The sequence below is a fragment of the Lynx rufus genome, unplaced genomic scaffold, assembly GCF_022079265.1.
Source record: "Lynx rufus isolate CCGP_SWC_20201006 ecotype Redwood Valley unplaced genomic scaffold, mLynRuf1.p SCAF_11, whole genome shotgun sequence".
Lineage (NCBI taxonomy): Eukaryota > Metazoa > Chordata > Mammalia > Carnivora > Felidae > Lynx > Lynx rufus.
Genome location: NW_025814825.1, coordinates 51,218,938 through 51,245,416, shown reverse-complemented (window position 1 = coordinate 51,245,416; position 26,479 = coordinate 51,218,938). Strand labels below are relative to the sequence as shown.

Sequence of the window (26,479 nt, the reverse complement as noted above, 5' to 3'; positions counted from 1 at the left end):
GTGGGGTGGTGGTGGGCATGGATGAAGAAAAGATGGAAATCAAGCAGAGAGAGGCTCTGAGGGTCACCGTGTCCCTGCTATGCGGAGACCCCTGGATGCGGCAGTGTGGGGAGGGGCTGCCCGGGGCTCTTCCCCAAATGCCAGATTGTACATTGTGAAGCCTTGGCCTCTTCTTATGTCAGCAGGGCCGGTGGGGGTGGGGGAGCAGGCTGGAGCAGCTCCGCAAGGAAAGCAATTGGCTGGAACCCCCTGCCTACTGTTCTAACTATCCCTCCACCACACCCCCGACCTCCTTCCTGCGTTCTCTCCTCCTCCTCTTCCTCCTCCTCACAAAGGCATTGCTGTGGGATGTGCCAGGGGACCCTCAAACAGTTATCTGGCCTTTGCAGAGCCCATGTGTCTCTGACCTGAGTGGTCCTGAGCCCTGGCCAGGATGTGTGTGGGCTTCTAGGGTTAGGCTGTGCCCCCGGCAACCCATTCATTACCCTAAAGGGCAGCTGATCCCAAGGGAAACCACCAGGCAGCCAAGGTCTCCTTCCCTTCTACCCTTTCTCCCAAAGATCACTAACTGCTCCCTCCCATGGTGGGTCTTTCCTCCCCTGGATCCGAAATCTGCTCTCAGGAGAGGGTCAGACAATTCACCCAGAAGGATCAGTGGTTGATGGGGCCGCAGCTGACCGGAGGAAAAGGAATCTGCATTTTTTCCAGGGTTCGAGGTCAGACACCAAAGGCGTGGGCTTTTAAGGGTGGGATTTCAGGTATCCACCAGCCCACAGGGTGTCCCTGTGCAGAGACCTGGCTCATCGTACAACTGTACATGGTTTGGAGGGCCAAGGCCTGGGTCACTTGCTGTGTCCAAAAGAGAAGCGAACAAGGAGGGGGACAGTGTGTCTGCAGCCTCAGGGTGTGGGGCTGGCGGGCTTCAGGCCCTGCGCATTTAGCATCCAATGGCTGATGCTTCTCTACTGAATTTAACAACAACCCCATCCCCCAAAGACATGACGGATTCTAGCCACATCCTCGGCTCCTCTCTTCTGATGGTGTTAAGACAGAAAATTAACAGGAATGGGCAGTCTGGCATCCAAAGCGCTTAGCCCAGTGCCCGGCATGCAGTAGGCCTCCGTAAGTGTCAGCTGAGGGTGCCTCTGTGGCCTGGGTCTTTGGCAGAACCTTCTGGAGAGAAGCTGGAGCCCGAGGATGTATTTCATTCTCCACTCTGTGGGGCCTCATCATGTAAAAAAAAAAAAAAAAAACCATTTCTCTCCAACTCAGGTACTTTTCTCGGCAAAATAAGTCAAAAACAAAAAAGTTGAGGCAACAAAGCAGCACTGGGCTGGAGAAGGGCCTTGGCCACCCCTGTTCGCCCCCCCCCCCGCCCCGTACTGTCCCCTCCTGAGCACACCTGGGGAGGCCGAGGAGGTGGGGGAGGGAGGGCGCTGCACTGAACGGTGCTGTCCTGCCCCCAGGAAAAGTCCAGGCAGCTCTCAGAGGAGCTGTGTGTGCAACAGATCAATATGGGCTTCGGGGCCGCTGAGCTATTATTCACGCCAAAGGGCCTTGTTTGGATGAAGGGAAGGAGGGGGTGCACGAGTTCACAGAATCACAGTCTAGAGCTCTGCTGCTTGGCATTTCCCCCTCTCTCTGTGATGCCTTCGTTATTTATGTAGCACGAGTAATGAGGTGATTCAGGATGAGGAAGTGCTTTTCCCACAGCATGCTGGGAGCTCCTTGAGGCATGACAACAGGGGTTGTGTGTGATTTGGGCCGGGGTCCTGGGAGATAGGCACCTTGCCTTTCCCCTCCTTTGGCTCCTCCTGAAGGAGGCCGATAATGGGCCCAGGGTGGCACAAAGCGGGGCCTTGATGCCCGTGCCCCTCCCTCTTGACTCCCCCTGCCCCGGGATGAGGCCCCCTCACCATTGCCTCTCCCCTGGTGCTGGGAATCCATCCTTCACCTATGGACCATCTGTTCCTCACCTCCTCACACATTCCCAATCCCCTTGTCCTGTCACTTCGGGTCTGCCCCACCATCTTGTTTTTGCCCTATGTGCCTCTGGTAAGCTGGCTTTGGAACATTCATCTTATTGCTGACCTGGAATCCTAACGGACACGGCCAGTCTCTCTCGCCAATCCCTGTGTCTTCCCTCCTCTACAACAGAAGGGGATGCTGACCCTCGTCCCATCACCTATTTCAGGACCCTGTATCCAGCCTTGGTTCCAATCACACACAAATATTCTCCTGCCTGTGCCGGTCCACTCTTGGTCTCCCTCCTCGGATGCACTGCTTGTGGCTTTAAAAACTTCTCTGAGCTCTCCACACGGTCACCTGCCCCATTTTAAAAAGGCTGACATGTTGTCTAAGAGCTACCCGACTTGTCATAAAATGTGGATGGCCCCTGGCAGACAGCACTGGTTTGAGCGCGATGGGCTACAGGCAAAGCCATGTAAGCAAGAATGTTCCCTGGAATTTAGTTTAAGGTGATGAATTATAGCAGAGGACGAAGTCAAGTTTGAGGGCTGGCATCTCATCTCAGGCAACCAGTGTCTTTGGGAGTCAGACTGGGGATGGCTTACCACAAAGCCTTCCTTCCTTTTGGAAAAACGACTTTGAGCGTGTCTTTTGCTGAGGTGTGGAGTCCGTTCTGAAGGTGGCGAGTTGTCATGTGGCTAATTTGGAACAGATTGAAATGGAAGCTCGAGACCGCCCCAGGCCCTGGTGTGTCTGCTGTTTCTATGCCCACGGTGATCTACGAGGCTTAGGGCTGGCCTCACGTGGCTCGTGCCTGCTGGATGAGCCCCTCCCATGCCGCGACTCCTACTGGATTGTCTGTCCTTTGGTGGGTGATGCTGAGAGGTGGTGGCTGAGCGAGGGACATGTGCCGTCTCTCCCCTTCACATCCATGGAGCAGCTGCCCAAGGAGTCTGTCTTTCTGAGGATGCGTGGGTGGGAGGAAAACAAGCCGGCAGGAAAGTACTCCTTGTTCCTTGATATTGACCAGCACACCCCAGCCCCGACATACCAATGAACCAGGCCTCTGAGAGCGCTTCCCTGCTTATGTGAAACTTATCGAATCAAACAGGGTGACCAAAGGCAGCCGGCAGTTGCGGCACGGAGAATGCCACGGACTTCAGACTCGGGATGAAGATGGCACCTTTCCCCTCCAGCTCAGAGCCCACGGAAAAGCTGATGATCTCACCGGTGGCAAGTCCCAGAAAGGAAAAAAGACGGAAGGTCAATCCCAGCAAAGCATGGCTCCTATTGTCTACTAGGAAAGCAATGAGCTCATTGACTACACAGAGACGCCCCGGACACCCCATCACACCCTCCCCACACCAGCCGACTGGACACACAAGTGCTCCTTTAAGAAAGCCCTACTTACTCTCCAGACCACAGTCCTCCAACCACACACTCAGCTAGCGGAGGAGACAAGTGGACCAGAAACAAGGGACTCACAGAGGTTCCTCTGAAACCAGCCCCAGCCACAACCAACCAACAGTCCTTGGCTCTGGATGTGCATTTCTCCCAGGAAAGCCATTTCTCCCAAGCGCCAGGTGCCCTGCTAGGCTAGCAGTTCAAACCAGAGAGACGAGGAAATCATTGCTTGTAGTTAATTCTCAACTACGTAGACAAACGGCTATAAATATTTATGACGGGAAATTTCATTATTTAAAAATTCGGCTCTAAATTTCCAGCTAACTCCAGGAAGAATGCTTGCTGAACAGGTTGCAAATTAAGAACAATTATTTTTCTCTTCTGCATTTGAATAGAACTTACAGCTAAAGTCATTTAAAGGGGTTAACATCAACCTTAATTAAATATTAAAGTGTGCCTGTACCTGCTGCTATTGTTGCCCCTTCGAATAAGATATAACCTATTTTTGACAAGTTTTCATCTTTCTCTGTGGAAGACGCTACATGAAATCAAATCAGTGGCAAAGAGGAGAGTAATGAATAATCTATTTCATATTCCAACAGTACCCAGAGCTCGGAGTGGAAAAATATTCAGTCAGACGATGGCAAGAGGCTGCTAGGGTACCACATGACACAGCTAATGTTTAAATAATAATAATAATAAAAAGCGATAAACAAATCATTAGCCCTTAACAGTTGTTTAATGCAATTTGTTAATGAACGTAATGGTGGGGACTAATAATGAAAGAAAATAAAAACGTCTAAACAGGCGCCAAGTTGCTGGCGATGCGCAATTATTTCCTTGTCAAGTTTTTATGATTTAATGAGCCCCTCTGGGACTGACGGCTGTCAGTCAGTCGTGACTTTTTGACACCATTAGAACTTCAAATACAGCAGCAGGCAGGCTGTTTTCCTCGGATTTGAAATACTGAAATGATCTGACAGTTTTAAAGAAAAGATGTGCAAAAAAAAAAAAAAAAGGAGAAAGAGAAGGAGAGAAAGACAGTTGCTTTCTTTCTTTCCAACCCCCCCCCCCCCTTCTTCTATGGGGTAGATAATCTCTGGATGCTGTTTGGTAATGAAAATCCAATCACTGAGGTCATTATCTGATGAGGTTTTTGGAACAGGCAGGCTTTTTTCCCCCTCTTTATTTCTTTACTTAATGATAACCCTCAATGGGCTTGCCCCGCATGGGACGGTCAGAGCTGCACAATTTTGTTCACCATTAATTTCAGCCTTTGAAGCTCAGGGCTCAGAAGCAGTAGCAAAGCAAACCCCCCACCAAGCTGGTTCCAAAATAAGACAATCCAGCCTGCCTTAAACAGAATAGCAAATGGCCTCCCAGCCCAGGCCTGGCGGCTGACGTCAGGCCCATCGCATATGCAGGCATTCGCCTTCAACACGGAACATTTAAAACTCTTTACAACTTAAGAGACTTTAATTAAATTGCTTTTGATTCCGGAGCAGGGTAGCATCCGCTTTACTTTATTCGGTCAGGGAAACTGTTTAGTCTGCATGAATTTTATATGGCCAGGGCCTCCTTCTCCTCTTCCTCCTCGGTGTTTCTTCGTCTTCACCCCCCACCCCACCTTCCCACTGAACCTCGTTTTTTCAGCACAGGCTCTCAACTGGAGAACTGGTCCGCAAAGTCGACATAGGAAGTTCCCAGAGCCTTTCACAGATCTAGGACCTGCTTCGAATTTGTGGGCTTTCTCCCTTCCCCAGTGGAGCAGGGGAGTGGGGAGAAAACCGTGTCTCCGGTCTCGAATTTCTCCTGCAGCAGCCAGAGGGCCAGGCGGGAATTGTCGGGACTTCAGACCAGCCTCCCACAGAGCGCTCACTACCCGGGTCTTGGGGGCCACTCTCAAGGTGGGTTTGATGGGGCTGGTAGGCCAAGGGTCATCTGGTCAGATTCTCTCACTCTCAAGGTTGAACCGGGGCAAAATCTCAGGCAAGAGCTGATAAAGAGGTAGAACTGGAAAGGAAAAGCCATTGAGAGGCAAGCAGTGCCCCTGGCCCCCGCCCTCCACTTCATCTACCTCAACATGAACGCAAGGCGTTAGTGAAATATTGAGGAGCCGGCGGGTTTAGATGATCAGACCAACCTGGCTTGCTGGGTGGCCTTGGGAAGAGGCGTGAGGCGTATATAGCTGGATAACTGGTTCCCCGCTTTAGCTGAGATCAACAGTTTCCAAAGAAGCCACCGGAGAGGTCGGTGTAATACTTCCCCACCATTAGTGTTTTGGAACGGGAAGGAGGTTGTTTGTTTGTTCCCCTGCTTTTTAATGGTTTCTTCAATGTGTTCAGCATGTACAAAATCCGTTATCGGAATAAAAGAACCTTGCTGAGATGGATCCCTTAAGCTGATAGGAAAATTAGCACTGCCTTCCCACTCCTTCACCGTCCTACCTCCCCCTGCCAAAATCCCATACGATCCCTGCAAAGTAAAGGCTGCAGCTTTATTTATACAATACTAAATGATTTATCTGGACACACGCAGGCCCTGGCCTGTTTTGCTAAGTACGATCTCTCCGGTGGATTTTGCCATTCTGCATTTCCTCTCTAAACCATAAAGGTTCTTCTCGGAGTTGGGGCAAAATATAAAATAAAGTGCCCCATCCAGGTGATCTCAATCTCTGGGCACAGGTGGTTAGCATTTTTTATGAAGAGAACAGGTCTGATTTTTCAAGGATTCAAAGCTTCCAATTACATTCAAAAAGATAGTACGGACCTTGTAAATGCCAATGAAGTCTTAAGAAAAACACATTTTGCTTTATGACTAGGGGGAAAATGACCTCAGCTTGGGCAACGTGAAGCCTGATCATAAATGAACTCATTTTGAACGCAATTCCCGGTTACCTCGGACAGAAAGAAACCAAAAACAATCACAAAGCATGTCAGAGGTTTGACTACGCAGTGAAGTCAGGAAGGCTGTGCTAACATTTTTTTGTAGAAAATCCAAGCCGTCCTCTGTAACACGCTGCAACCCCCCTATTCTTTTGAAGGAGGTTAGTGAACATTTTCCATAAAGTTTATTTCTAGTGAATCATCCTATAGGACTCTATGCCATATTTATAATCACATTTGAAATTTCACACTGACGGACTCATGTTCTTGCTCTTCCTGAAATATTCATGTTCTCTTTACATACTGGAATGGATGTGGAGGGAACCTTGTCAGACCTTTTGCATGTATGAGGGCTGCTTTTGGCGGTGCAGATATTAAAACCGAAAGGATACAGAGATGCTTACACAGGTCAGGGGAGAGGGGGTCACAATTAAATATCGTGCCAAGGCTTACTTTGCCAGCAAATTCTAGGGACTGTGGGATTTGGGGAAGGTAAGGAAATATTTCATGTAGCCAGTAAGCAAAGTTATGAAAAGTGGATCTTGGGCAGACTCAGCAAAAATATTCTTGGCTGTAAAAAAAAAAAGAAGTGTATATATATATATATGTATATATATATTATATATATATATATATACATGCATAGAAAAACAGAGAAAGTGCTAAGTCAATTTCCTGCACAAGTGACATTAAATATCCACCTTTACAATGAAAGCACTCAGGCAGGTAGACTATATTCATTATGCCTGGGTAGCAACAGGGCTGGTTTGCTGGAGTGGGTCACTGGCTGTGGCCTCTGTTTTTCTCTGCATTTTTATCCTTGGACATCACAGAAGGGCAATTTGGAGACAAGAGATGTGTGACAAACAGCACAGCCCATCAGCTGCCCCACGACTGACTCATCGCGCCCTATCCCAAACCATGACCCCTGACACGTCCACGGGGCAAGGAAGAAAGTCACCAAAGCTATTTTGGTTAGTAGATGAAATTACCGAAAGGCAAATAAACATTCACCTTCTCCTACAAAAAACAAATCTGGGTGAAGACAAACCTAGAAAAGGAAACCGACCCACACGCAAGCAGGAATAGAAAATATTTTTACACTCTGCCCTTCAGCCGAACAGTGGTGAAAAGAGGGAGGGTCGTTCAGGGCCTGTCAGCGCAAAAGAATGATTCATGTGACCATTTTGTCTTAATTACTCAGAACAAGCCGTTGTTGCTGTTTATCAGGGAAGAGCAGATCCATCAGCGTCTTCTGACAGAAAAAGTGATCGCCATCAGGATGGTGACAACGAGGATGATGGCCAAGATGACGACCAGGATGCGGTTCTGGATGATTCTAGGAAAGAGCAAAGGACAAACAAAAACATCACAGATAAATGAAGGACTTTCTGACCAAGACCAGTCAAGACCAAGTTGGCTAATCAAACGACGGTTTCGCAGGTGGGGGTAGGGAGCCCCGTGTGGGGCTTGAGTGTGAACGCACGTGAGTACGCACGTGCATGTGCGCGCGCATGAGCTTTTTGGGTCTACAAATGACGCACGAGGAAATGAACGACTCCGCGGTGACTGTCACGCGGCACTCAGAGAAATGCTAAGGCGAATCAAATGGCTTTCCAGGCTCAGGGTACCATGTAGTAATCTTTAAGCGATCAAGGGCCCCACGCGAGCTTCTCTTTTTAATTTAAAATGTGAGACAAGCCTCATTTTTTTTGCAGTGTTTCCCGTTAAAGTAAAAGACTCCAAGGAAACATGTGTCAGTGAGGTACTTACCTGTACAAAAATACCTGGGGAAAAGTAAAAGAGAGATTTAGGAAGAAAAGGACAGGATTAAGAAGCAAGTGTCAAACTCACAGCTCAGGCTGTGAAACCGTCATCTGTCACTGGGGCTCACTGCTCGGTTACGCCAGGAGGAAACGTTACGTTTGCTCCGTAACAAAAAAAAAAAAAAAAGATGGAAATGAGAATTACAGAGTACCCGAGCGCCTCATGTGCTTTGCTTGGTGGGCCCTCACTTCTGGGGATTCCAGGGGCCCAAATATAAGCCAATGTGAATGACGGGGAACTGGCAGGTCAGGAGGAGACCCAGAGTAGAGACACATGCTCCAAGATGCTTTCAGAGAGTTTCCAATGAAGTTGCCTCACAGCGTGTTAGCTCAGTCTGAGAAAAGGGGTTGAGCGACAGAATGCTTTGTTGAAACTGTCAAAGGGGACCCAGGTCAAGTGGCCTGACACACACACATCCCCCCCCACCCCCCCGCCTCCTACAGAACCCACCACAGCAATAGAGCGGCTGGCGGTAGAGGCAACCGTCCCTGTGCCTAACACCCCACAGCAAATCCCATCGGCCTGTTCCTGCAAATATCAAGCAGAAAAAGGTCTGCTGTCTTAGTCTCACGGAGACCCTGCCCTCCTACTTTTGTATGTCTGTGAAGAAAGCTTTGGAGGGTGTTGGCAGGCTTTTCTAGCTTCCGGATGAGTTTCTTTCTCATCGGAAGGAAGGAAGACATCCTTGTGGCTTCAGCTGGATTTCTCCTCGCCCACCCCCTCCTTCTCCAAACCTAAATGGATGGATGGAGAGACGGTCACGTCAGACAAGCCCCCTCCCCCGTGGCCCCCTGGAAGGACTAGCATCCTTGCCTCCTGACAGGTTACAAAATGATCACATTTGCTGACACGTCTTCCGCAAAACTGCTTTAGTGCCTGTGTCCACTTTCCTCGAAGGAGATGAATGGTCTGCTCGGTCCTCATTTATCACGGAAGGCTCAGCTAAGATCTGTCTCGTTTATTTCTTCCCTTCCCCACTAGAAAGGCTGCGCCCTGACATTAATTCTTCTGCCATGACAGCTAATTCAGACTTAACAGGCCATATTTACTCAGGAGGCAGGAAGATTCTCTGTCCCCCAAATAAATAAATAGAAACAGGACTTCACGCCTTGTTAAAGTGAGGCTAATTATGAACACTGATCGGTGCTACTTGGTGGCTTGATTTAAAACCCAAATTGATTCTTTTCCCCTCTTCTCTGGAAGGGGGCAGAAGTCTTCAGAGCAGGCTCTACACATCCCGTTGGCCCAAGTCACTGTCACAATCTCTATTTACCACAGTCATCTGCGTCAGACTCGCAGAGGAAATCAGCAAAATTGAAACTCAGCAGTGAAACAGATTAAAAGCATGAAAACTCTTTAAAATTCTGCCTTAAGTAATATACGGTAGTGTATCTCTCGGTTGACAACCATTTTATTTGTGGGTTGAGGGCCCCAAGGCATCCATGATGCTAATTTATAAAGGATTAACCGCGGGGGTTACTTGTTTAATCTGAAGCATGGTTAGCAAAATGAATACACAGGAATCCCTGAATCCTCAGCTCTTCCCTGGCCTTCCAAATTGGGCTTCCCTCATCTCAAGGCCAACAGGGGTGTGATTCCCCCACAGTCATTCTTCACAGCTTATATGTTTAATTCACTCAGCACATAACCGATCCCAGGAGAGCCTGACCTCTCTGCTGGGGTCACAGACATTCAGAAAGACCGAACTGTCCACTCACTCCTTGGTGTGTCCGGAGCCCGGAGCCCTCTCCTCTACAGCCCCAGCACACACAGGACAGTTGCTGGCACACCGCACTCACAAGAGACCCACCCGAAGGATGGTCATCAAAGAACGCAGCTCCTGCAATTGTAATGGGTCCACATTCAAGGGTGAACGGAGGAGAAACCTGAGCAAACACAACTTGCAGAAAAAACGCAGGGAGTCCGCACAGGAAAGGCTGAAGTTACAAGTTGAAGCAAACCCCCCAAAGACGCAACTTCGTGCCATATGCCTTCTCCGAGCGCTGCTGGGTCTTCTCCCTGAAGCTAAGAGAAGGAACGGTCCTCGCGGAACGGAGGCGGGCGGTGGAGGATGTGCGCAGGAGAGAGCACTTGCTTTCAAACCAAGGGATGGCAGATCTTTAGGACAAAGCGTGTAGAAGGGGGGGTGGGGTGGGGGAAGAGTTGGAGCAGACAAGAGTTGGAAGTAAGCTTGACTCAGGCTAGCAACCCACCTGTGGACCTCAAAGGTGTTATAGGTTGATATGGTGCCTCTAAGGACCAGAAAAGGGAGCTGCTGGGGCCCGTGAACGGATAGGAACCAGCCAGCCCGGAGCAGGGGAAACAAAGGCTGGCATTGGCGGGCCCCATCTGTGAGGAAGCCTGGAGTACAGTCACAGCCAGGGGCGGCTGGCAGGTATTGCTGTAGGCAAAGCAGAAAGGAACAGGGAGTTTGCCGAGAATCGGAAAAACAAGCCGGGAGAGGGGTTCCCAGCTAGCGAGCCAGGGAAGGAACTTTGGGGAAGCCCGAAGTAACTTCTTTCTAACTTTGGGCAACCGGGGGCTTTTTACGTTCAGCTAGGTCTGCAGCAAGCTGTCTTAATCTCCCTTTTGAAAATGCAAAGTGTGTTTACCCAGTAAATAATTTAAGAAAGAATATACACTTGAAAGAAGACATCCATTGAAACAGCCAGGCTAAATTGCCTCCGGGCAAAAACTTGTGCATTTGCATGCTGCATTCTATTAAGTGAGCACACTGTGGCTTTAAAAGAACGCAGAGCCAAATTAAAAGGAATGTGGGCCCGAAACATCAAGGATTCTCCAAGTTTACATTATGAATCACAGTGCTGTTGATACAAGATGAATTAACCATTTACTTTGAGGCTGAACTCACAAAGTACTATTGAAAATACTGATCCCCGTGTGGAACCCTGGGAGCGGCTAATCTTTCCATTGCCAGTCTCCTCCCCTTCTGGAAACAAGCTCCTGCGTGTGGCAGCGGGATCGAGGGGACTGGGTAGAGAGGGGGCAGGCGGGCGTGGCACGTGGTGCGGTTCTCTCTCCTGCTTGAGAAGCCCGGAAATTCCAGTCGCAGGAGGCGTCACCCTGTTCTCTACTTCTAGGCACAGACGGCTCTCACCTGTCCCTTGAAGTTAGGTGCGGCCACGTGACTTGCGTTAAGTCGACGAAATGTGAGCAGAAGTGCTGGCTGTCACTCCCATGCCAGGGGGTGGCATCTGACTTGCAGTGTTTGACTCTCGGCTGGCTCTTCCCTTGCCGTTCTGATTCAGGAGGCTGTATGTTTCGGGAGTGGAGTTACAGGACGGCGGGCACTGCTCCTGCCTGGATCCCCGACTCATCACATGGAACACCACCGCCCAGGAGACTCCCCTGGACTCGCAGCAGAGTTGTCTTAAGGCGATGAGAAATGGCTTAATGAGATGGGATGCACCCACGTGACTTAGGCCATTCCAACCGAGTGAGTCCCAGGAGCCTGGCTTCGAATGCTGCGTCACCTGGATCATAGGGGGTGTGGATGTCAGGCCTGGATCTGCTGCAGCCGTTTTGTTCCCACAAGGGGAGCCATCCCGAGAAGCTGACCCGCGGAGGATAGCGCAGTAGAAAGAATGGCAGAGAAATGGAACCCTGGTCCTGAAAACATGGTGAAACCCTGTATCAAACGACCCTTCCTCTGGACTTTGGGTTAGATGAGAAAAAAGTTAACTTCATTTCTCCAGTTAGTTTGAGTTAGGTCTTCTGCTATTTGAGACCTACAGGGCATTGTTAGGTTGATTCACCCAGATTCCAAAACCAAGTCCTTGATCTACAGCGTGTCGTTCCCACTGCTTCCATGAAGAATTTCCTGACCGTGACCTTGTCTGACTCTTGTACTTCCCTGTGCACCCCTTATCACACAGTTTTATGATTTTCTGTTTCTGCGCGGGTTTCTCCAATAAAAAGTAGACTCTAGGGTCTGACTCTCCTTTGTCTTTTGTATTCCTAGTGTCTCAAACAGAGGTTGGCACAGACATTCTCAAAAATGTGCTTGCTGAATGCATGAAGGAGAGGCTCTACCTACAAGGGCTCCTCTGAAGGTTTCTGTTGTGTGCTTCCTGGTTTCTAAGGGCTGCGCGTAGATGAGCACAGCTTTAGGAGTTAGCTATTCGCCACCCTCCCATTAAGGATGCCAGCAGTGTGCAAACTCTTTTGCAAGCCTGCATTCATTAGCTGGAGAGTGCCCGACACTCCATAGGTTCAGTGCCCCGTCCTGCACAGGCTTTCCTGCCTGGCCAACGGGCCTGAATAATGATGCCCCACCTCTGGGGTCTGACAGAACAGGAACAACGGGCAGGACGATTAGCAATCACGAGAGCATGGGGTAAACTGTGCCGAGGAGTCTGCACCTGTGTCTCTCTGGGAAGTTCTCAAAAACACGGGCCAAGGGAAAGGCTCTCTAAGTTCGATATCAAATTCAACGTTAGCATTCACCAGAAAGAAATGCAAACAGGAATAGGGGGTATGGTTCCTTGTCATCAGCCTGTAACCTTAACTTGAATTTGAAGCATCGTTTTCAAAGCTGGGCACACGGTTGCATCTGAGCTAGAGTTGTACGGTTGTTCTGCCCCCCTGATACGTGGCCATCCAGGGTCTTCTGTATTCTGCATCTTTGGGAAGTATCCTCAGCCTCACCCCAAGAGTTCAGGTAGGGTTGACCCCAATTCTCTGATTCCACAGGTAGACATATGACCCAGGCAGGCCCAGGTAATCACAGCTCTCTATTCCTTGCACAAGTATTTGTTCAGGAACTGGCACGTCACCGGAGCCAGACAGAGACCTCTGGGATTTTTTTTTTTTTTTTTTTTTTCTGGAAAGTCAAGAAAAAGGTACTCTCTTTACTGGGATTGATTGTAGGGACAATGGAAGCCTAGAACAGCCAGAGGCCATTCTTATCACCCTGCAGGATGGCAACCTGCCTGAAAGATGCCAACATGGAGGAACACAGTGTCCAGAGATGAGGAAAAGAGACTGATTCCTAAAAGCGTTATTTGGACCCTTGGATCCTGCTGCGTGCAGGAAGAGTCACACTGAAACTTCCCAGTCACAGGAGTCAGACACTTTCCTTTGGATTTCAGCAGGTTTGGTTGAGACTTCTCTCACTTCAACCATACTGATTTTACTGAGGTGCAGTGTCCCTCTCCACCCCACCCCATTCACGTCCACCCAGAACCTCAGAAGGTGACCTCAGTTGGAAATAGGGTCTTTGCGGATGTAATCTGTCAAGGATCTTGAGATAAAATCAGGGTGGTGTAGGGTGGGCCCTAGATCCAGTGACTGGTGTTTTTATAGGAAGACAGGACACAGAAAGACACAGGGAATAAGGCCATGTGAGAGGTTGGTAGCAGAGACTGAAGAGGTTTGGCTATAAGCCAAGGAATGCCTGGGGCCACAGAATCTGGAAGAGGTAAGGAAGGATTCTTCTCTAGAGCCCTCAGAAGGAACGTGGCCCTGCTGACTCCTTGATTTCAGACGTCAAGCCCCTCGAACTGTGACAGAATAAATTGCTGTCGTTTTAAGCCACTCAGTTTGTGATACTTCATTATGGCAACCCCAGGACACAGATACATGGGAGTTTTGGATCCAGAACAGGATACGGACCTGGCCATCTTGGCTTGGCCTTTCTGAGGACTGGTCTCCATGTCTCCACCCACGTTTCCAAGGCTGCATCACATATTCACTTTGGGACTGTACAAAGTCTTCCTCTAAGGGCAGGAGAGTCCCAGCCTGGTTCCCTGGAAATTTTGACCCGAGCTGTGGGGCCCCTAATCTTTAGGAGCTGTTGTTTCTTTCATCTCAGAATGAGAATTTCCATTCATGAACAGAGCGGGCAGCTGCCCAAAGCCACATGGGATGGGGGACCTGAGAGGACTTGTCTCATAAGACTCCTGCCTCTGGGATAAGGCATTTAAAACAGGAGGAGAACCAGGGCACCTGGGTGGCTCAGTCGGTTGAACGTCTGACTCTCGATTTCGGCGCAGGTCGTGATCCCAGGGTGGTGGGATCAAGTCCCATGGCAGGCTCTACGCTGAGTGTGGAGCCTGCCTGAGAGTCTCTCCCTCGCTCCCTCTGCCCCTCTCCCCTGCTCGTGCATGCGCGTGCACGCTCTCTCTCTCTCTCTCTCTCAAATAAAAATAAATAAATAAATAATTTTAAAAAATTAAAACAAAAATAAGAGGAAAACCAGATGTCATCTCTGGGCCAACTTACTAAGCCATCGCCCACCACTCATCGTCCACACTTCCTGACCTAAGTCGAGGAGAAGTGGGTTATCCGGCAGCCCTGAGGGAACGGGGCACAGGAGGGATACATTTTGATAGGTGGAGAAAGGAGCACGCTCCAGCGAGGAACCCAGGAGGCAGGGACGGGTGCCTGAGCCCTGGCACACCTAGGTTAGGTCCTGAGTGAGGACCAGAGTAGCTTGACCCCACTTCCAAATTTCCACTTAGTTCAACAGGGATTCGCAACTGTCTTCTTGTAAAGGGACGAGGGAGCAAATGCATTAGTTTACAAAGGACCACACACTGGGGGCTTCAACAACAGAAATTTCTCGGTCTCACAGTTCTGGAGGCTAGAAGCTAGAGACGGAGGTATTGGCAGGTTGGCTCCTCCAAAGGCGGAGGGAGAATCTGTTCCACGCCTCTCCCCTGCTGCTGGTGGTGCGCTGGCAATATTTGGGGTGCCTGTGTCACCCTGATCTCCGTCTAGGTGATGGCCGTCTCCCTGTGCGTGTATCTGTGCCCGAGTTTCTTCTTTTTATAAGGACGCGATTCCTACTGCATTAGGGGAGCACCCTGCCCTAGTATGCCTCATCTTAACCAGTAACGTCAGCCTATTTCCCAATAAGGTCACGTCCCACGGTCCTGGGGTTAGGGCTTCGACACATGAACTTGGGGGGCCAGAGGGTCAGAGGAGAACACACTTCAACTCATGACACTAATATTCAGGCTTTGTGGACCATGCGGTCTCTGTTGCAAGTGCTAGCTTTGCCCTTTGTGGCGCGAAGGCGGCCCTAGACAACGTAAGCGGGCAAGGGTGGCTGTGTTCAAAGAAAACTTCCTTTTAGGAAACGGGAGTTTGAATTTCATATACTTTTCATATGTCAAAAAAATTATTTTGATTTTTTTCAATCATTTAAAAACGTAAAGGGGGGGCACCCGGGTGGCTCAGTCGGTTGAGGGTCCGCCTTCAGCTCAAGTCAGGATCTCGTGGTTCCTGAGTTCGAGCCCCACATGGGGCTCTGTGCTGTCAGCCTGTCAGCACAGAGCCCGCTTCGGATCCTCCGTCCCCCTCTCTCTGCCCCTCTCCCGCTTGCGCTCTCCCAAAAATAAATATTAAAAAAAAAGAAACAACGTAAAGTGATTTTGGTCCTGTGGGCCATACAAAACCAGGCAGTGGGCTAACTGCAGTTTGCTCGCTCCTGGTCTAACAGCTAAAAGCTACGGAAGGCTGGCCCTTTTCTGCTGGAGAACAGGGTGGTCCTCGGGCCACGCACAGACAGGTATGGCCGGTTTGGCCAAGTCCTTCCGAAGAAAAAAGGTAACACGAGAGTCCCAGCCCTGTGGGAGCTCAGGGTGTCACGATGAGCAATCAGTCACAGAAACCTGACAACAAAGGCCATCATTAGAGCAATGCCAGCGCAGGCCAATTTGTTGTGTGGATTTGCCTGGGGTGGGTTTCAGCTCCTTCCCAAGCAACTTCGGCTCCCCCAACCACAGGGAGACCGGGATTAGTTCATTAAAGATGGTAAGGCACTTCGGAAGGTAAAAGCCCTTTACATGCGTGCGGTCGGCAAATAATTCTGTGAGAGAGGATGCCATTTCAGGAAAGGTGAGAGGCGGGAAGAAAGTTGTCTAGAGGTCGGAGAAGTTGCCTGGGAAACTTCCAGAGGCTGGTTGGGAAGGTGGAGGGAGGCAGCAGTCCAGGAAGCCGCCGCCTCCTCAAGCTCGCCAAGCTTCTTGTTCCCACAGGCTGGCGTCTATCTGGGCCTCACAACGACTCTCTCCCCAGCAGGGCTTCCTTCTCTCTGAGGTGGCCGCATGGACATCAAAGGCGGGAGGAGGGGGTCCCGTTGCCTGGCTCGGGGATGCCTTCCCAGCCTGGGAAGGCAGCCAGCAAGTACCTGTCAGAGCTCACTGATAAGACCGACGGGTTTTGATCAGTAATCTGCGGTTACGTTGAGCTCTGTTGCCAAATGTGGACATCAAATTTCAGCTGGGGTACCACGGCCACCGCCATTCTCAAATATGGACTCCACCATGGCAAGGGGCCTGGAGGGTGGCTTTGCTGGTGACTGGGCTTTCAGATAGAATCAAAGTGCTTAGAAAAAACTTGAAAGGAATGAAATAATGATGCTCTAGAAACGCATGATATACTTAAACCCTCACAGGTTTGCAGACCGCTAGAGCTGGCAGAGGTCTCCACACCCTGGGCAGGACTCTTGGTTACAGAGGTGAGGACCCTGTGGCCCTGACAGGCGAAGGGACATGTCCAAGGTCAACCATTTGGGGGACAGTTGGGCCTTCAGACCCCCCAGGCCCATTCTTGTTTCACAGTAATGCTCAGGCTCATCCGAGCGGTCAGGGCCACCGTGGCGACGGCACGCGATGGCACTTCACAAACACGCTGCTTCTAAGGGGGCCCGTTCGACAAAATCAAGGAACACGACCTGGTGCATGTGTGACGGAAGACAGTGGCTCCCCAACTCCAGACTGAAGCTGAAGCCGTAAACAAAGAGTAACACAGAAGGCTCCTTCTCCCCAAAAACGAGATTACACAATTTAAAGGACCGCCCGTTTCTTTGAGATTGTGTCCTGTCCACCGTTCCCATGTTCAAGTTCAAATGCCCTTCCTTTTACGGCGTGATGGTGATAGTAGATAGTAGGTTTTTGCCTCGATGACCCTATTGGGACATCGGAAATACACTCTCTCCTTGGAAGTTAGTCTCTCTTACTCGGCAAAATAAAAAGTGGACAATCCTCTGTCCTCTCCAAAAATAAAAAATAAAAAGATAAGTCCCAATCAGAGAACCATGAAAGTTTTTGAATCTCGGAGCTAGAAAATCTGACCCGGCTGGACTCTCTGGGGATTCTTCCTCAGGCCTCGGCGGGGTGGTGTCCCTGGTGATGGGGGCGATGCCTCATCAAGGACTGAGCACAGACATAGCCACATCGCACCTGCAGCTCGCACTCACTGGGAATTTACTCTGGGCCAGGTGCTGTTCTGGCCTCTTCTACACTTTGTTGAACCTTCACAACAATCCTGTGACATGGAGACTATTCTCATCCCCACTTTCACCAAGGCCTCAAATCACCCCCCTAATCTTATCTTCCACCCCTGCAGGACACCCCAATACTATGGTGGTTATTGATATAATCGGTTTGTCTTACGTCTTCTACCAGACTCTTCTTGGTTGTTTGAAGGGCAAGTCGTTGAAGTCTTCATCTTTTTTTTTAAATCTTTTTTAATGTTTATTTATTCTTGAGAGAGATACCGAGAGTGAGCACGGGAGGGGCAGAGAGATAGGGAGACACAGAATCCGAAACAGGCTCCAGGCTCTGAGCTGTCAGTACAGAGCCTGACGCGGGGCTCGAACCCACAAACCGTGAGATCATGACCTGAGCCAAAGTCGGACGCCCAACTGACTGAGCCACCCAGGCACCCCTGAAATCTTCATCTTTATATGCTTCTCCATAGACAGAATAATGGGGTATGCTAGTTAATTTTGTTGAAAGTACAGAATGCTAATTAACCAAAGTCAACTCTTTTCTTAGTGCCCAGTGTAAATGCACAGTAAATGATTAAGATGATATTCATTAAAAAAATTTTTTTTAAAAAATTTTTTAACGTTTATTTATTTTTGAGACAGAGACAGAGCATGAATGGGGCAGGGTCAGAGAGAGAGGGAGACACAGAATCTGAAACAGGCTCCAGGCTCTGAGCTGTCAGAACAGAGCCCGACGTGGGACTCGAACTCACAGACTGCGAGATCATGACCTGAGCTGAAGTTGGACGCTTAACTGGCTGAGCCACCCAGGCGCCACCCCAAAAAATTTTTTTAATGTTTATTTATTTCTGAGACAGAGAGACACAGAACATGAGTGGGGAAGGGGCAGACAGAGAGGGAGACACAGATTCCAAAGCAGGCTCCAGGCTCTGAGCTGTCAGCACAGAGCCTGACGTAGGGCTGGAACTCACAAACCGTGAGATCATGACCTGAGCCAAAGTCGGTCGCTCAACCGACTGAGCCGCCCAGGCACCCCTAGATGAGGTTCATTTTTATTCAGTAGCATATTTCGTCAGTTTTCTTCAGTTATGGGCACATTGGCCGTTGTCCTCTCTGCCTCTCTCTTCTAGGTAAATGCATGATCACCTGATCCCTCCTTGAATTCGGGGGAAAAAGGGAATGGCAATTGTCCTCTCACAACTGCCCGTCCCCCAGTGACCTCGAACAGCATGATTTTTTATTATGTCTACATCACCTATCCTACAGATGAGGGAATATACCCTAGGAAGATGCCCGATCTGCAGAAGATTTAATCTAATGCATCTGTCGGAATAGAGTGCCTGACAGAAAAAAGCAGGTGAGAGAATTAGCTAGACGCACTGTGTGATCTTGGGAAAGGTCTAAAAGTCTCTTTTCATCCATGAAATGTAATAAAGGAATCTCTCCCAAGCATTCTCGGTACAGGGTGTGGGCAGCACATGGGACTGTGTTCTAGACACTCTTAAAAAGGCAGGGTGTCCTTTTGTGGTCTTGGATGTCTATTGCATGTGTGATGTCATTTAATGTCACAATGATCCTGACTTATGACAACCCAGATTTGGTGGCTCAGGCCTACCCAGGGAGAAGCCAAGGCCCACTTCAGATGTAGCCGTGGTCAAGTTCTCAGCACAAGGCAGCCTATCACGATGACAGGCCAGGATGACCCCTTTCCCAGCTCCCAGTTTAGGTGCTTCTCCCCCACGCCCCGCCCCCTCCTGCTGGGTGCCCTGAGGTTCCCCACTCCCACTGGGTCCTGCCCCTGTATTGTGAGCAGCTTCACTGCCCTGCTCAGCTGGCCACCTGCCGTTCCTCCTGGCTGGGGGGCCCCCCACCCTTCCATCCTCCAGAGAAGCCATTCGGACAGAAGCCGATCAGCTCCTTTCATTTCTGGAGCCAAACCGCCCGGATTCGAACCCAGGATCTGCCACACGCCAGCTGTGCAAGTTGCTTCATTATTTCTCGGAGGTTAAGTCCTTTTGCCACGTTTGTGTGAGAAGGTGAAAATGTTCTTATTTTATGGTGTGATGGTGATAGTAGATGGCAGTGTTCTTCCCAGTGTCCCCGCCTGGACATTGGGAATGTACTCTCTCTCTCTGGAAACTACTATCTCCTGGCAGCACAGAATGTGGACAATCCTCCTTTGGTCCTCTACTGAAAAAGAGAAACAAAAGCACCAACGCAAGGAATCTGGAAGTTCCAAAGAACCACTGCTTCGGTTTCCTCATTAGAAAAAAAATGCAACGGGGGTGATTTCAGCTCAGGTCAAGATCCCAGGGTCATGGGTTTGAGCCCTGCTTAAGATTCTTTCTCTTTCTCTCTCCCTCTGCCTCTCTCCCCCACTCGTGCTCTCTCTCTCTCTCAAATAAATAAATAAATAAATGGCCAGTAATAGCAGTACCTCAATGAATTACATTAATAAATAAGTTAATTCCACATGAAGGTCTTAGGTCAGCGCTTGGTAATAGTAACTGCTCAGTATGTAAGTGTAAGAATTATTATTATTCTACTCTATTAGGACTCACAGATTTCCCCACAATGTGCCCTGCACCTCTTTCCTGTTTGGCTGCTCCCCCTCCAGTAGACAGCTCCCCCCGCCGCCCCCCGCCCCCACCTCAGGTGCCTTGGCCTGGAAAGCCTGCAGATTTCTCTCCAATTCCTGCAGGGCGCATTCTGCTGCTGACCCTGATTAGCTTGCCTCGGTGGGTCCAGGCTTGAGCCACGCTCCCGGTAGCCCCATCTTCAGCAGCTACTAAGTTACCCAGGAAGGTGGAGGCTGCCTCTTCCGGCTCTGTTATAGTTTCCCTGGGGACACCCCCTGGCAGCCGAGATGCCTCTTTGGAAACATGGCTGGTTGAGATTGCATTGGTGGAGACGCAGCTGCCTTGGCTTTTGTGATGAGCTCTAACATTATTTCTCTGCAAGATATGATGTTAGATACTTATCTCCTAATTGTGATGGATTTACACCTTTTTTTCTTTCTGGATGTCAGGAGGAAGGAGCATTTTGGCAGTGGTTTATCAGCTACCTGTATCTCTGTCAACTCTTGAGGGATGTGGTTACAATTTCTAGATTATGACTTTTCTGTCTTGTCCAGATTTGGCTCTGTGGCAAGCTGAATGATATCTGAATCATATCCCCGTGGTGCCGGTTCTGAGGCTGCTTCTCCTCAGTCCTTTCCCGTTCCTTTATTGCTTTTCTCTGCAGCATAGAGAGGCTGCTGCCTGCCGCCATGCCACTCTGTGTCGACTGGCTTCCCGCCGCATTCAGCCAATGGGAGGCACTGGGAGGACACCGGGGGTGGGAGGCAGAGAGAAGCCAGGGTATTCTTCCCTTTCTTTCTCTGCCTTCTCTGCAGCTCCGTTTCTACTGTGGCTCCTGACGGGCCTCTATATTTCCAGCCTCCAGCAGGTGACCCCATTCTTGGGCTCCGGGCATCCTGTTCTGCCCCTGGTCCCTCCATTCCATTCCATTCCATTCCATTCCATTCCATTCCATTCCATTCCATTCCATTCCACCTCCTTCTGGTGCTAATCCCTGGGCTACTCCGTTTTCCTGGCCGGAGAGCACATGATGCCCCCAGAGAGTCGTGCACCGTGTGCTCAAACTTATGACATGTCCTTCATAATCTTTTCCCTTACACTGATTTTTACATACCCCAGAGCAGCATTAATCATTTTAGAGCAGGGAAACTCCAGGTTAAGAAGGCCTCCTCTGAAGGCTTCACCATCGGCAGGATGGTTGACTCATAGCTCTTTGTGGGGGAGGAGGCTGGGGTGGGGTGATGGTCAGATGGCAGGATCTCCAGGTCTGTGCCAGGTGAAGCCACGTCACCTGCTGGCCTGACAACACGTGTTATTCTAACTGTTATTCTATCCAGTCCAAGGGCATCAGGAGTGGGGACTGGGAGAACCCGGAGTGCCTGACCGTTTTCTAGACTGGCGGGGCGGGGGGGGGGGGGGCGTGCTGCTCCTGCTTGCCACGGGGCTCAAAGTGGGCTTCGCACATCTGGATCTTCTGATTTGCCGACAGAAGCCAGAAATTGTGTTCTTTCTGTGAAACCTCCAAGTTTTAAACATTGGCGACCAAGTAAAAGTTTTCCAAAGCACTGAGTGGCCAAACAAAGCACATCTGTCTGCGGGGCAGAGCGGGCCTGTGGGTGTTCAGTCTGTGACCTCTGACTGGTTATTAAGGAACAAATGAAAAGGAAGGGGGTGGGTGGGTGAGAGCATCTTGCCCTACTACTGTACTGGGGATTCCCTTGGAGGCCCTCCTGACCCTGCAGAAGTGTGAAGTTCAACCTCGAGAGAAGCATCAATAACCAGGGTCTACACTGAGTGTATCCAGCTTAGCCCATAACCGATTCCTAACTACCGGGTCGAAGGCCAGCGAGAGGTCAACAGAAGCCACAAACCAGCTTGTGTGTGCCTTGCGGACCTCTCACAAGGTGATGAAAAGCACAGGCAGAGGTCGGCCGGACCCCACATCTGCAGCCCCCTTGACCTTCACAGCCTGCAGAATGCACGGAAGAGCCCAGCTGGTGATTCTCATGGAGGATGGTGTACCTCTTACATGCAACATCTTATAAGCCAGTAGGCCTGGGATGGGAAACCAAGCGGTTTCTATTGGAGGGTAAGTGGCAAAGAGGGACTCTCAGTCTACCGAGTGATCTTGTGAAAAACAAGTAAATGTGCCTCAGTTTCCCCATCTCTAAAATAGTGGTAAATACATGTGACCCAAGCACTCCTGATGCTGAGGACTATGCCTTTGGACTTGATAAAAAGATAGAACATAAATTGCTGAGGAGTAGAGTGGCCTTCGAACATATTCTCAGGTTCTTTATTTAGCTGCAACGCAGAGAAAAACCAACCCTTACTTAGGAGGGATCTTTAAAGAACTGAGCCAAAAAGCAGCCTGAATGTTACAAAGGGGGAGCCACTTTTTTTCCCTGTCATCCTTTGGAGGGACTGCCCTCAAGCTCCTCGGCCTTAATTTTCAAAAGCGGATGGTGGAATCCACCCTTTAACTGGCTACCAGACAACACGAAGGCGCCTAATTACCAATATAAGGCGGTGCCACCCAGGTCCTTGCCAGAGGGAACAACCTCAAAGTTCCCTGCCGAACCTCTGTCAGAAGTCCAGCGGAGAGATACGGGGTTGATCGAGGAGCTTCATGGAGGGGGTCCATCTCTCCTGGAGACACTAGGGTCTCTCTCTGGAGCAGCAGAGCCCCCGGGGGGGCCATCTGGATGGTGGTGTTTAGGTTCGCACATGCGCTCTCACCTGTTTCTTGGCGCGATGCCGCTGGCATGCACAGAGGAACAGTAAGAAACAGCCCTGTGGAGCTCATATTTCCTGTAAGGATGCTCTTGAACATGTTGTTTATTACCCTGCACAGCGTGTGTCCCTGCAATGAGGTCCCATGGGAAGGTGTTCTTTCTCGTCGGGGTAGGGGAAAGAGCCATGTTTTTATCTTATGGATATTGACTCATGTAACTGAAACCATCTTCCTCTTCAACTTGGCTGTCAGAATGCCTAGAGATAGATTTGTGGCCCACCTCTCACAAATGTATAGGCTGTTCCAAGTGTGTGTGCTAACCTCACTCCTGGCTTCATTTTATATAGAGAAAATCTATTGTATATATTTAGGTAATTTGCTATAAATCCTTTTGGGACCAAGACAGGTTTACACATAGGCACCGAAGAACGAAGGCAACGAAAGGAATTCACATCCTCGTGGGTTGGCTACTTTAATGACTCTGGCTTGATTTTTCGTCTTAGCCCCAAACAATTCTATACCATGTGATACTTGGAAGGCGAGTTCGCACGTTTACGAAAACAATAGGATTTTTCCATTTTTCCCTTGAATCTCCTTTCGTGGCGAGCACGGGGAGATTTCCAGAACAAACCAACTTGGGACTGGGGGCCCCTGGGTTTCTCCTTAGCCAAGTGCAGTGGATCGCGGGTCCCTTTTGTTCTGGGATTTACTTCAATTGTCTTAACAACATGGACCTCTTTTGTGAAACCCGAAGGCGTTCCCAGTGAATGTTGGCTGCAAACACACGAGCCGAAATGTTACCACGGTCACGGCTCTTCCTTGAACAATCTAACGCATATTTCTCTCTGTATATATTTGGTTTTTCAGATGCTTTCAAGCCCAGAAAACAATCATAGCTGAGGCCATTTCTGAGATGGCAACTAAAAGAACCTACTCGGAGACAGATAAAAATAATGAGAATCTTTCTGTCAGGAAAGATTTAGAAAATATCACTGGCATTATTAAAATTTAATTTTTTACTCGGCTTTTTGGTTCCCCTTTCCGGTGATAACGAGCAGGACTGCACACCTCCGCCTTGCTGGTACTTGTTTTGTGCAATAAATTCAGCCTTCCAGTCTGAAGACATTTCAGACAACAGTTTTGACTGCTATAGGCTTATTTTTTACCCTGTGCTCTGCTTTGAGTCTTCTTATAAAAACCAGTTCATGAGATAATTTTCCACAAGGCCAGTGGAACTAATAAAAATCAATTTTGCCCAACTGGTTCAGAGAAATCTTGGGAATAGCTAAGGCAGAGCTGAAAAAAAAAAAAAAAGGAAAAAAAAGAATCAATGTATTCACTAATGGTTTACTTGATAGAGAACTATCAAATTAGCTGACAGGAGATGCTTGGCTGTAGGAATTCTGCTTTCGGCCTGAACAGAACACCTTTTAAGAGTCTAGGAGAAGCTTTTCTTCCCAGTGGTTGAAGATACTCGAGAGCAGTAATTCTGAGCTGCCCATGCCTTGGGTGACAACATGGCTGACTTCAGGCCTGACAGATGGTAACCTCGGCTGCAGCCTTGTCAGACCCTCTTTTTATGCAGACAAACTGGTCTTATGAACAGGTGGGCTGAGTTTTACACAATTTTCTCCCAGGCTACAGGATCAGTGGGCTAGGGACCGAGTACATTCAGATACATCGGGTTCTTGAGACAACCTCATTGTACCTCCGCCACGACCCCCGAGTTTGGCTTCTTGCCAATGGAAGTAGGCTTCCAAAGGGGGCACCTCTTTTATATTCTGGAAATGAGCAGCGTGGGGTGGCATGCAGAACACTTTCTCGGAAACACATGCCTTAACTACCTCCTATATTTCATTAGTTTGTGATACTAGTTGATATGGCCAAAGACAAATGGCAAGCCTTTGTGCAGGGGGGAAAAAAAGACTGGAAGGAAACGTAGCTAAGCGTTACCAGTGTTTGTATGTGGGTGGTAGGTGTTTTTCTATCTTTAGGTAATTGTACATTTTCTCCAACTGTTGATTATTATGTATATAATTATTATTTAAAATACCACTCATCTAAGAATTGAGTAAATTGAAAAAGGAAACATAATTTATTCACAATGTTACAAGAGAGGGAATGTGTGAGAAAAAGAAAAATAATGGTAAAGTTTATTTTTTATCTTTTTTTGTGCCTTATGGTATTTTAAGTACTTTACACAAATTCTTTTAAATCTCATAGGAGATCTATGACAAAGGTGTCAATGTTGTCGTTTTCTAGAGGAGGAAACTGAGGCTTAGGGAGGTTAATTAAAAAAATTTTTTTAAATGTTTTTATTATTTATTTTTGAGACAGAGAGAGACAGAGCGTGAGCAGGGGAGAGGCAGAGAGAGAGGGAGACACAGAATCTGAAGCAGGCTCCAGGCTCTGAGCTGTCAGCACAGAGCCCAACGTGGGGCTTGAACTCACGGACCGTGAGATCATGACCTGAGCTGAAGCCGGACACTTAACGGACTGAGCCACACACAGCCGCCAAAAAAAAAAAATTTTTTTAATGTTTATTTATCATTGAGAGACAGAGAGAGACAGAGTATGAGCAGGGGAGGGCAGAGAGAGGGGGAGACACAGAATCCGAAGCAGGCTCCAGGCCCCGAGCGGTCAGCACAGAGCCCGACGCGGGGCTTGAACTCACAAACCGCAAGATCATGGAATGTGCCGAAGTCAGACCCTTAACCGACTGAGCCACCCGGGCGCCCCTTTAGGGAGGTTAATTTGCCCACGATCACACAGCAAGTCAGTGGCAAAGTTGGTATTTAATATCAGGTCTGATTTCAAAGACCATGTACCACGCATGGTGTGAGGAGCAATCTCTGGCATTATGTTGCATCTACATTCTGGCTCATTTTGCATTTATGAATAAAATCAGGGATAACAACATCTGTTCTTTTTTTCCCCTACCTTATAGGTTCTTGTGATGTTCAAATTAGATCATGCATGTAAAAACAAAAAATGCAAAGTTTTGCTCAAAGGAATATGGTGATATGATAATATTTCATGTAACACCAGTGAATTGAGACTGGCCACAAATGTTATTCGGATACTGATAATTCTCAAAGAAAAAGTACGCTGGGGCGCCTGGGTGGTTCAGTCGGTTAAGCATCTGACTTCGGCTCAGGTCACGATCTCACAGCTCGTGGGTTCCAGCCCCGCGTTGGGCTCTGTGCTGACAGCTCGGAGCCTGGGGACTGCTTTGGATTCTGTGTCTGCCTCTCTCTCTCTCTCTCTGGCCCTCCCCCTGCTCATGCTCTCTCTCTGTCTCTCAAAAATAAATAAACATTAAAAAACAGAAAAAAAAATACTAGAATACAATTAATACTAAAACTACATTGAACAAATTTGTTCTTGATGATTCAGAAGGTGTCAGAGGATCTTGAACTATTGTACTCAGCATAAAGACCACCAATTTTCTTGCCCATTATATATTAGCTAAAAAGCAAAGGTTGTTAAGTAGTATGCATACTATGACCCCAATTTTGCAAAAAGAAAAATACACACATAAGCTTAAAGTAATGATTGCGGCTAAGTGTTGGGATCACGGAGATTAAAAAAAAAAAATCTCACATTTTCCAAATTAGTTTCTGTAACGAATTATGTGCTTATTTTTACAACCAGACTCAGTCCCTGCATACATACACAAAAACATCACCTTCTTCCTTGGATACGATTGCAAAATAAATTCTGAGCTTTGTGGTTGTTTGAATTCTGGTGAAATAAAAGTTTCTTTGGAATGCATTTCAAATCTTAAAATGAGGAGGGCAGACACCTCGTTTTCTTTACCCAA

At 48.8% G+C, this 26,479-nt stretch overlaps 1 protein-coding gene across 2 annotated transcripts in view; it reads right to left on the bottom strand.

The window, feature by feature from the left end:
• Positions 1–6,425: 6,425 nt before the first annotated feature.
• Positions 6,426–26,479, bottom strand: part of VTI1A (vesicle transport through interaction with t-SNAREs 1A) — a 348,886-nt gene continuing 328,832 nt past the window's right edge. The window contains exon 8 of one of the 2 annotated variants that reach the window (XM_047073445.1): positions 6,426–7,596. In XM_047073445.1, the coding sequence (XP_046929401.1) occupies positions 7,503–7,596 (94 nt within the window). In that variant the 3' untranslated portion in view covers positions 6,426–7,502. The remainder of the gene's footprint in view (positions 7,597–26,479) is intronic. The other variant, XM_047073447.1, reaches the window with a different exon arrangement.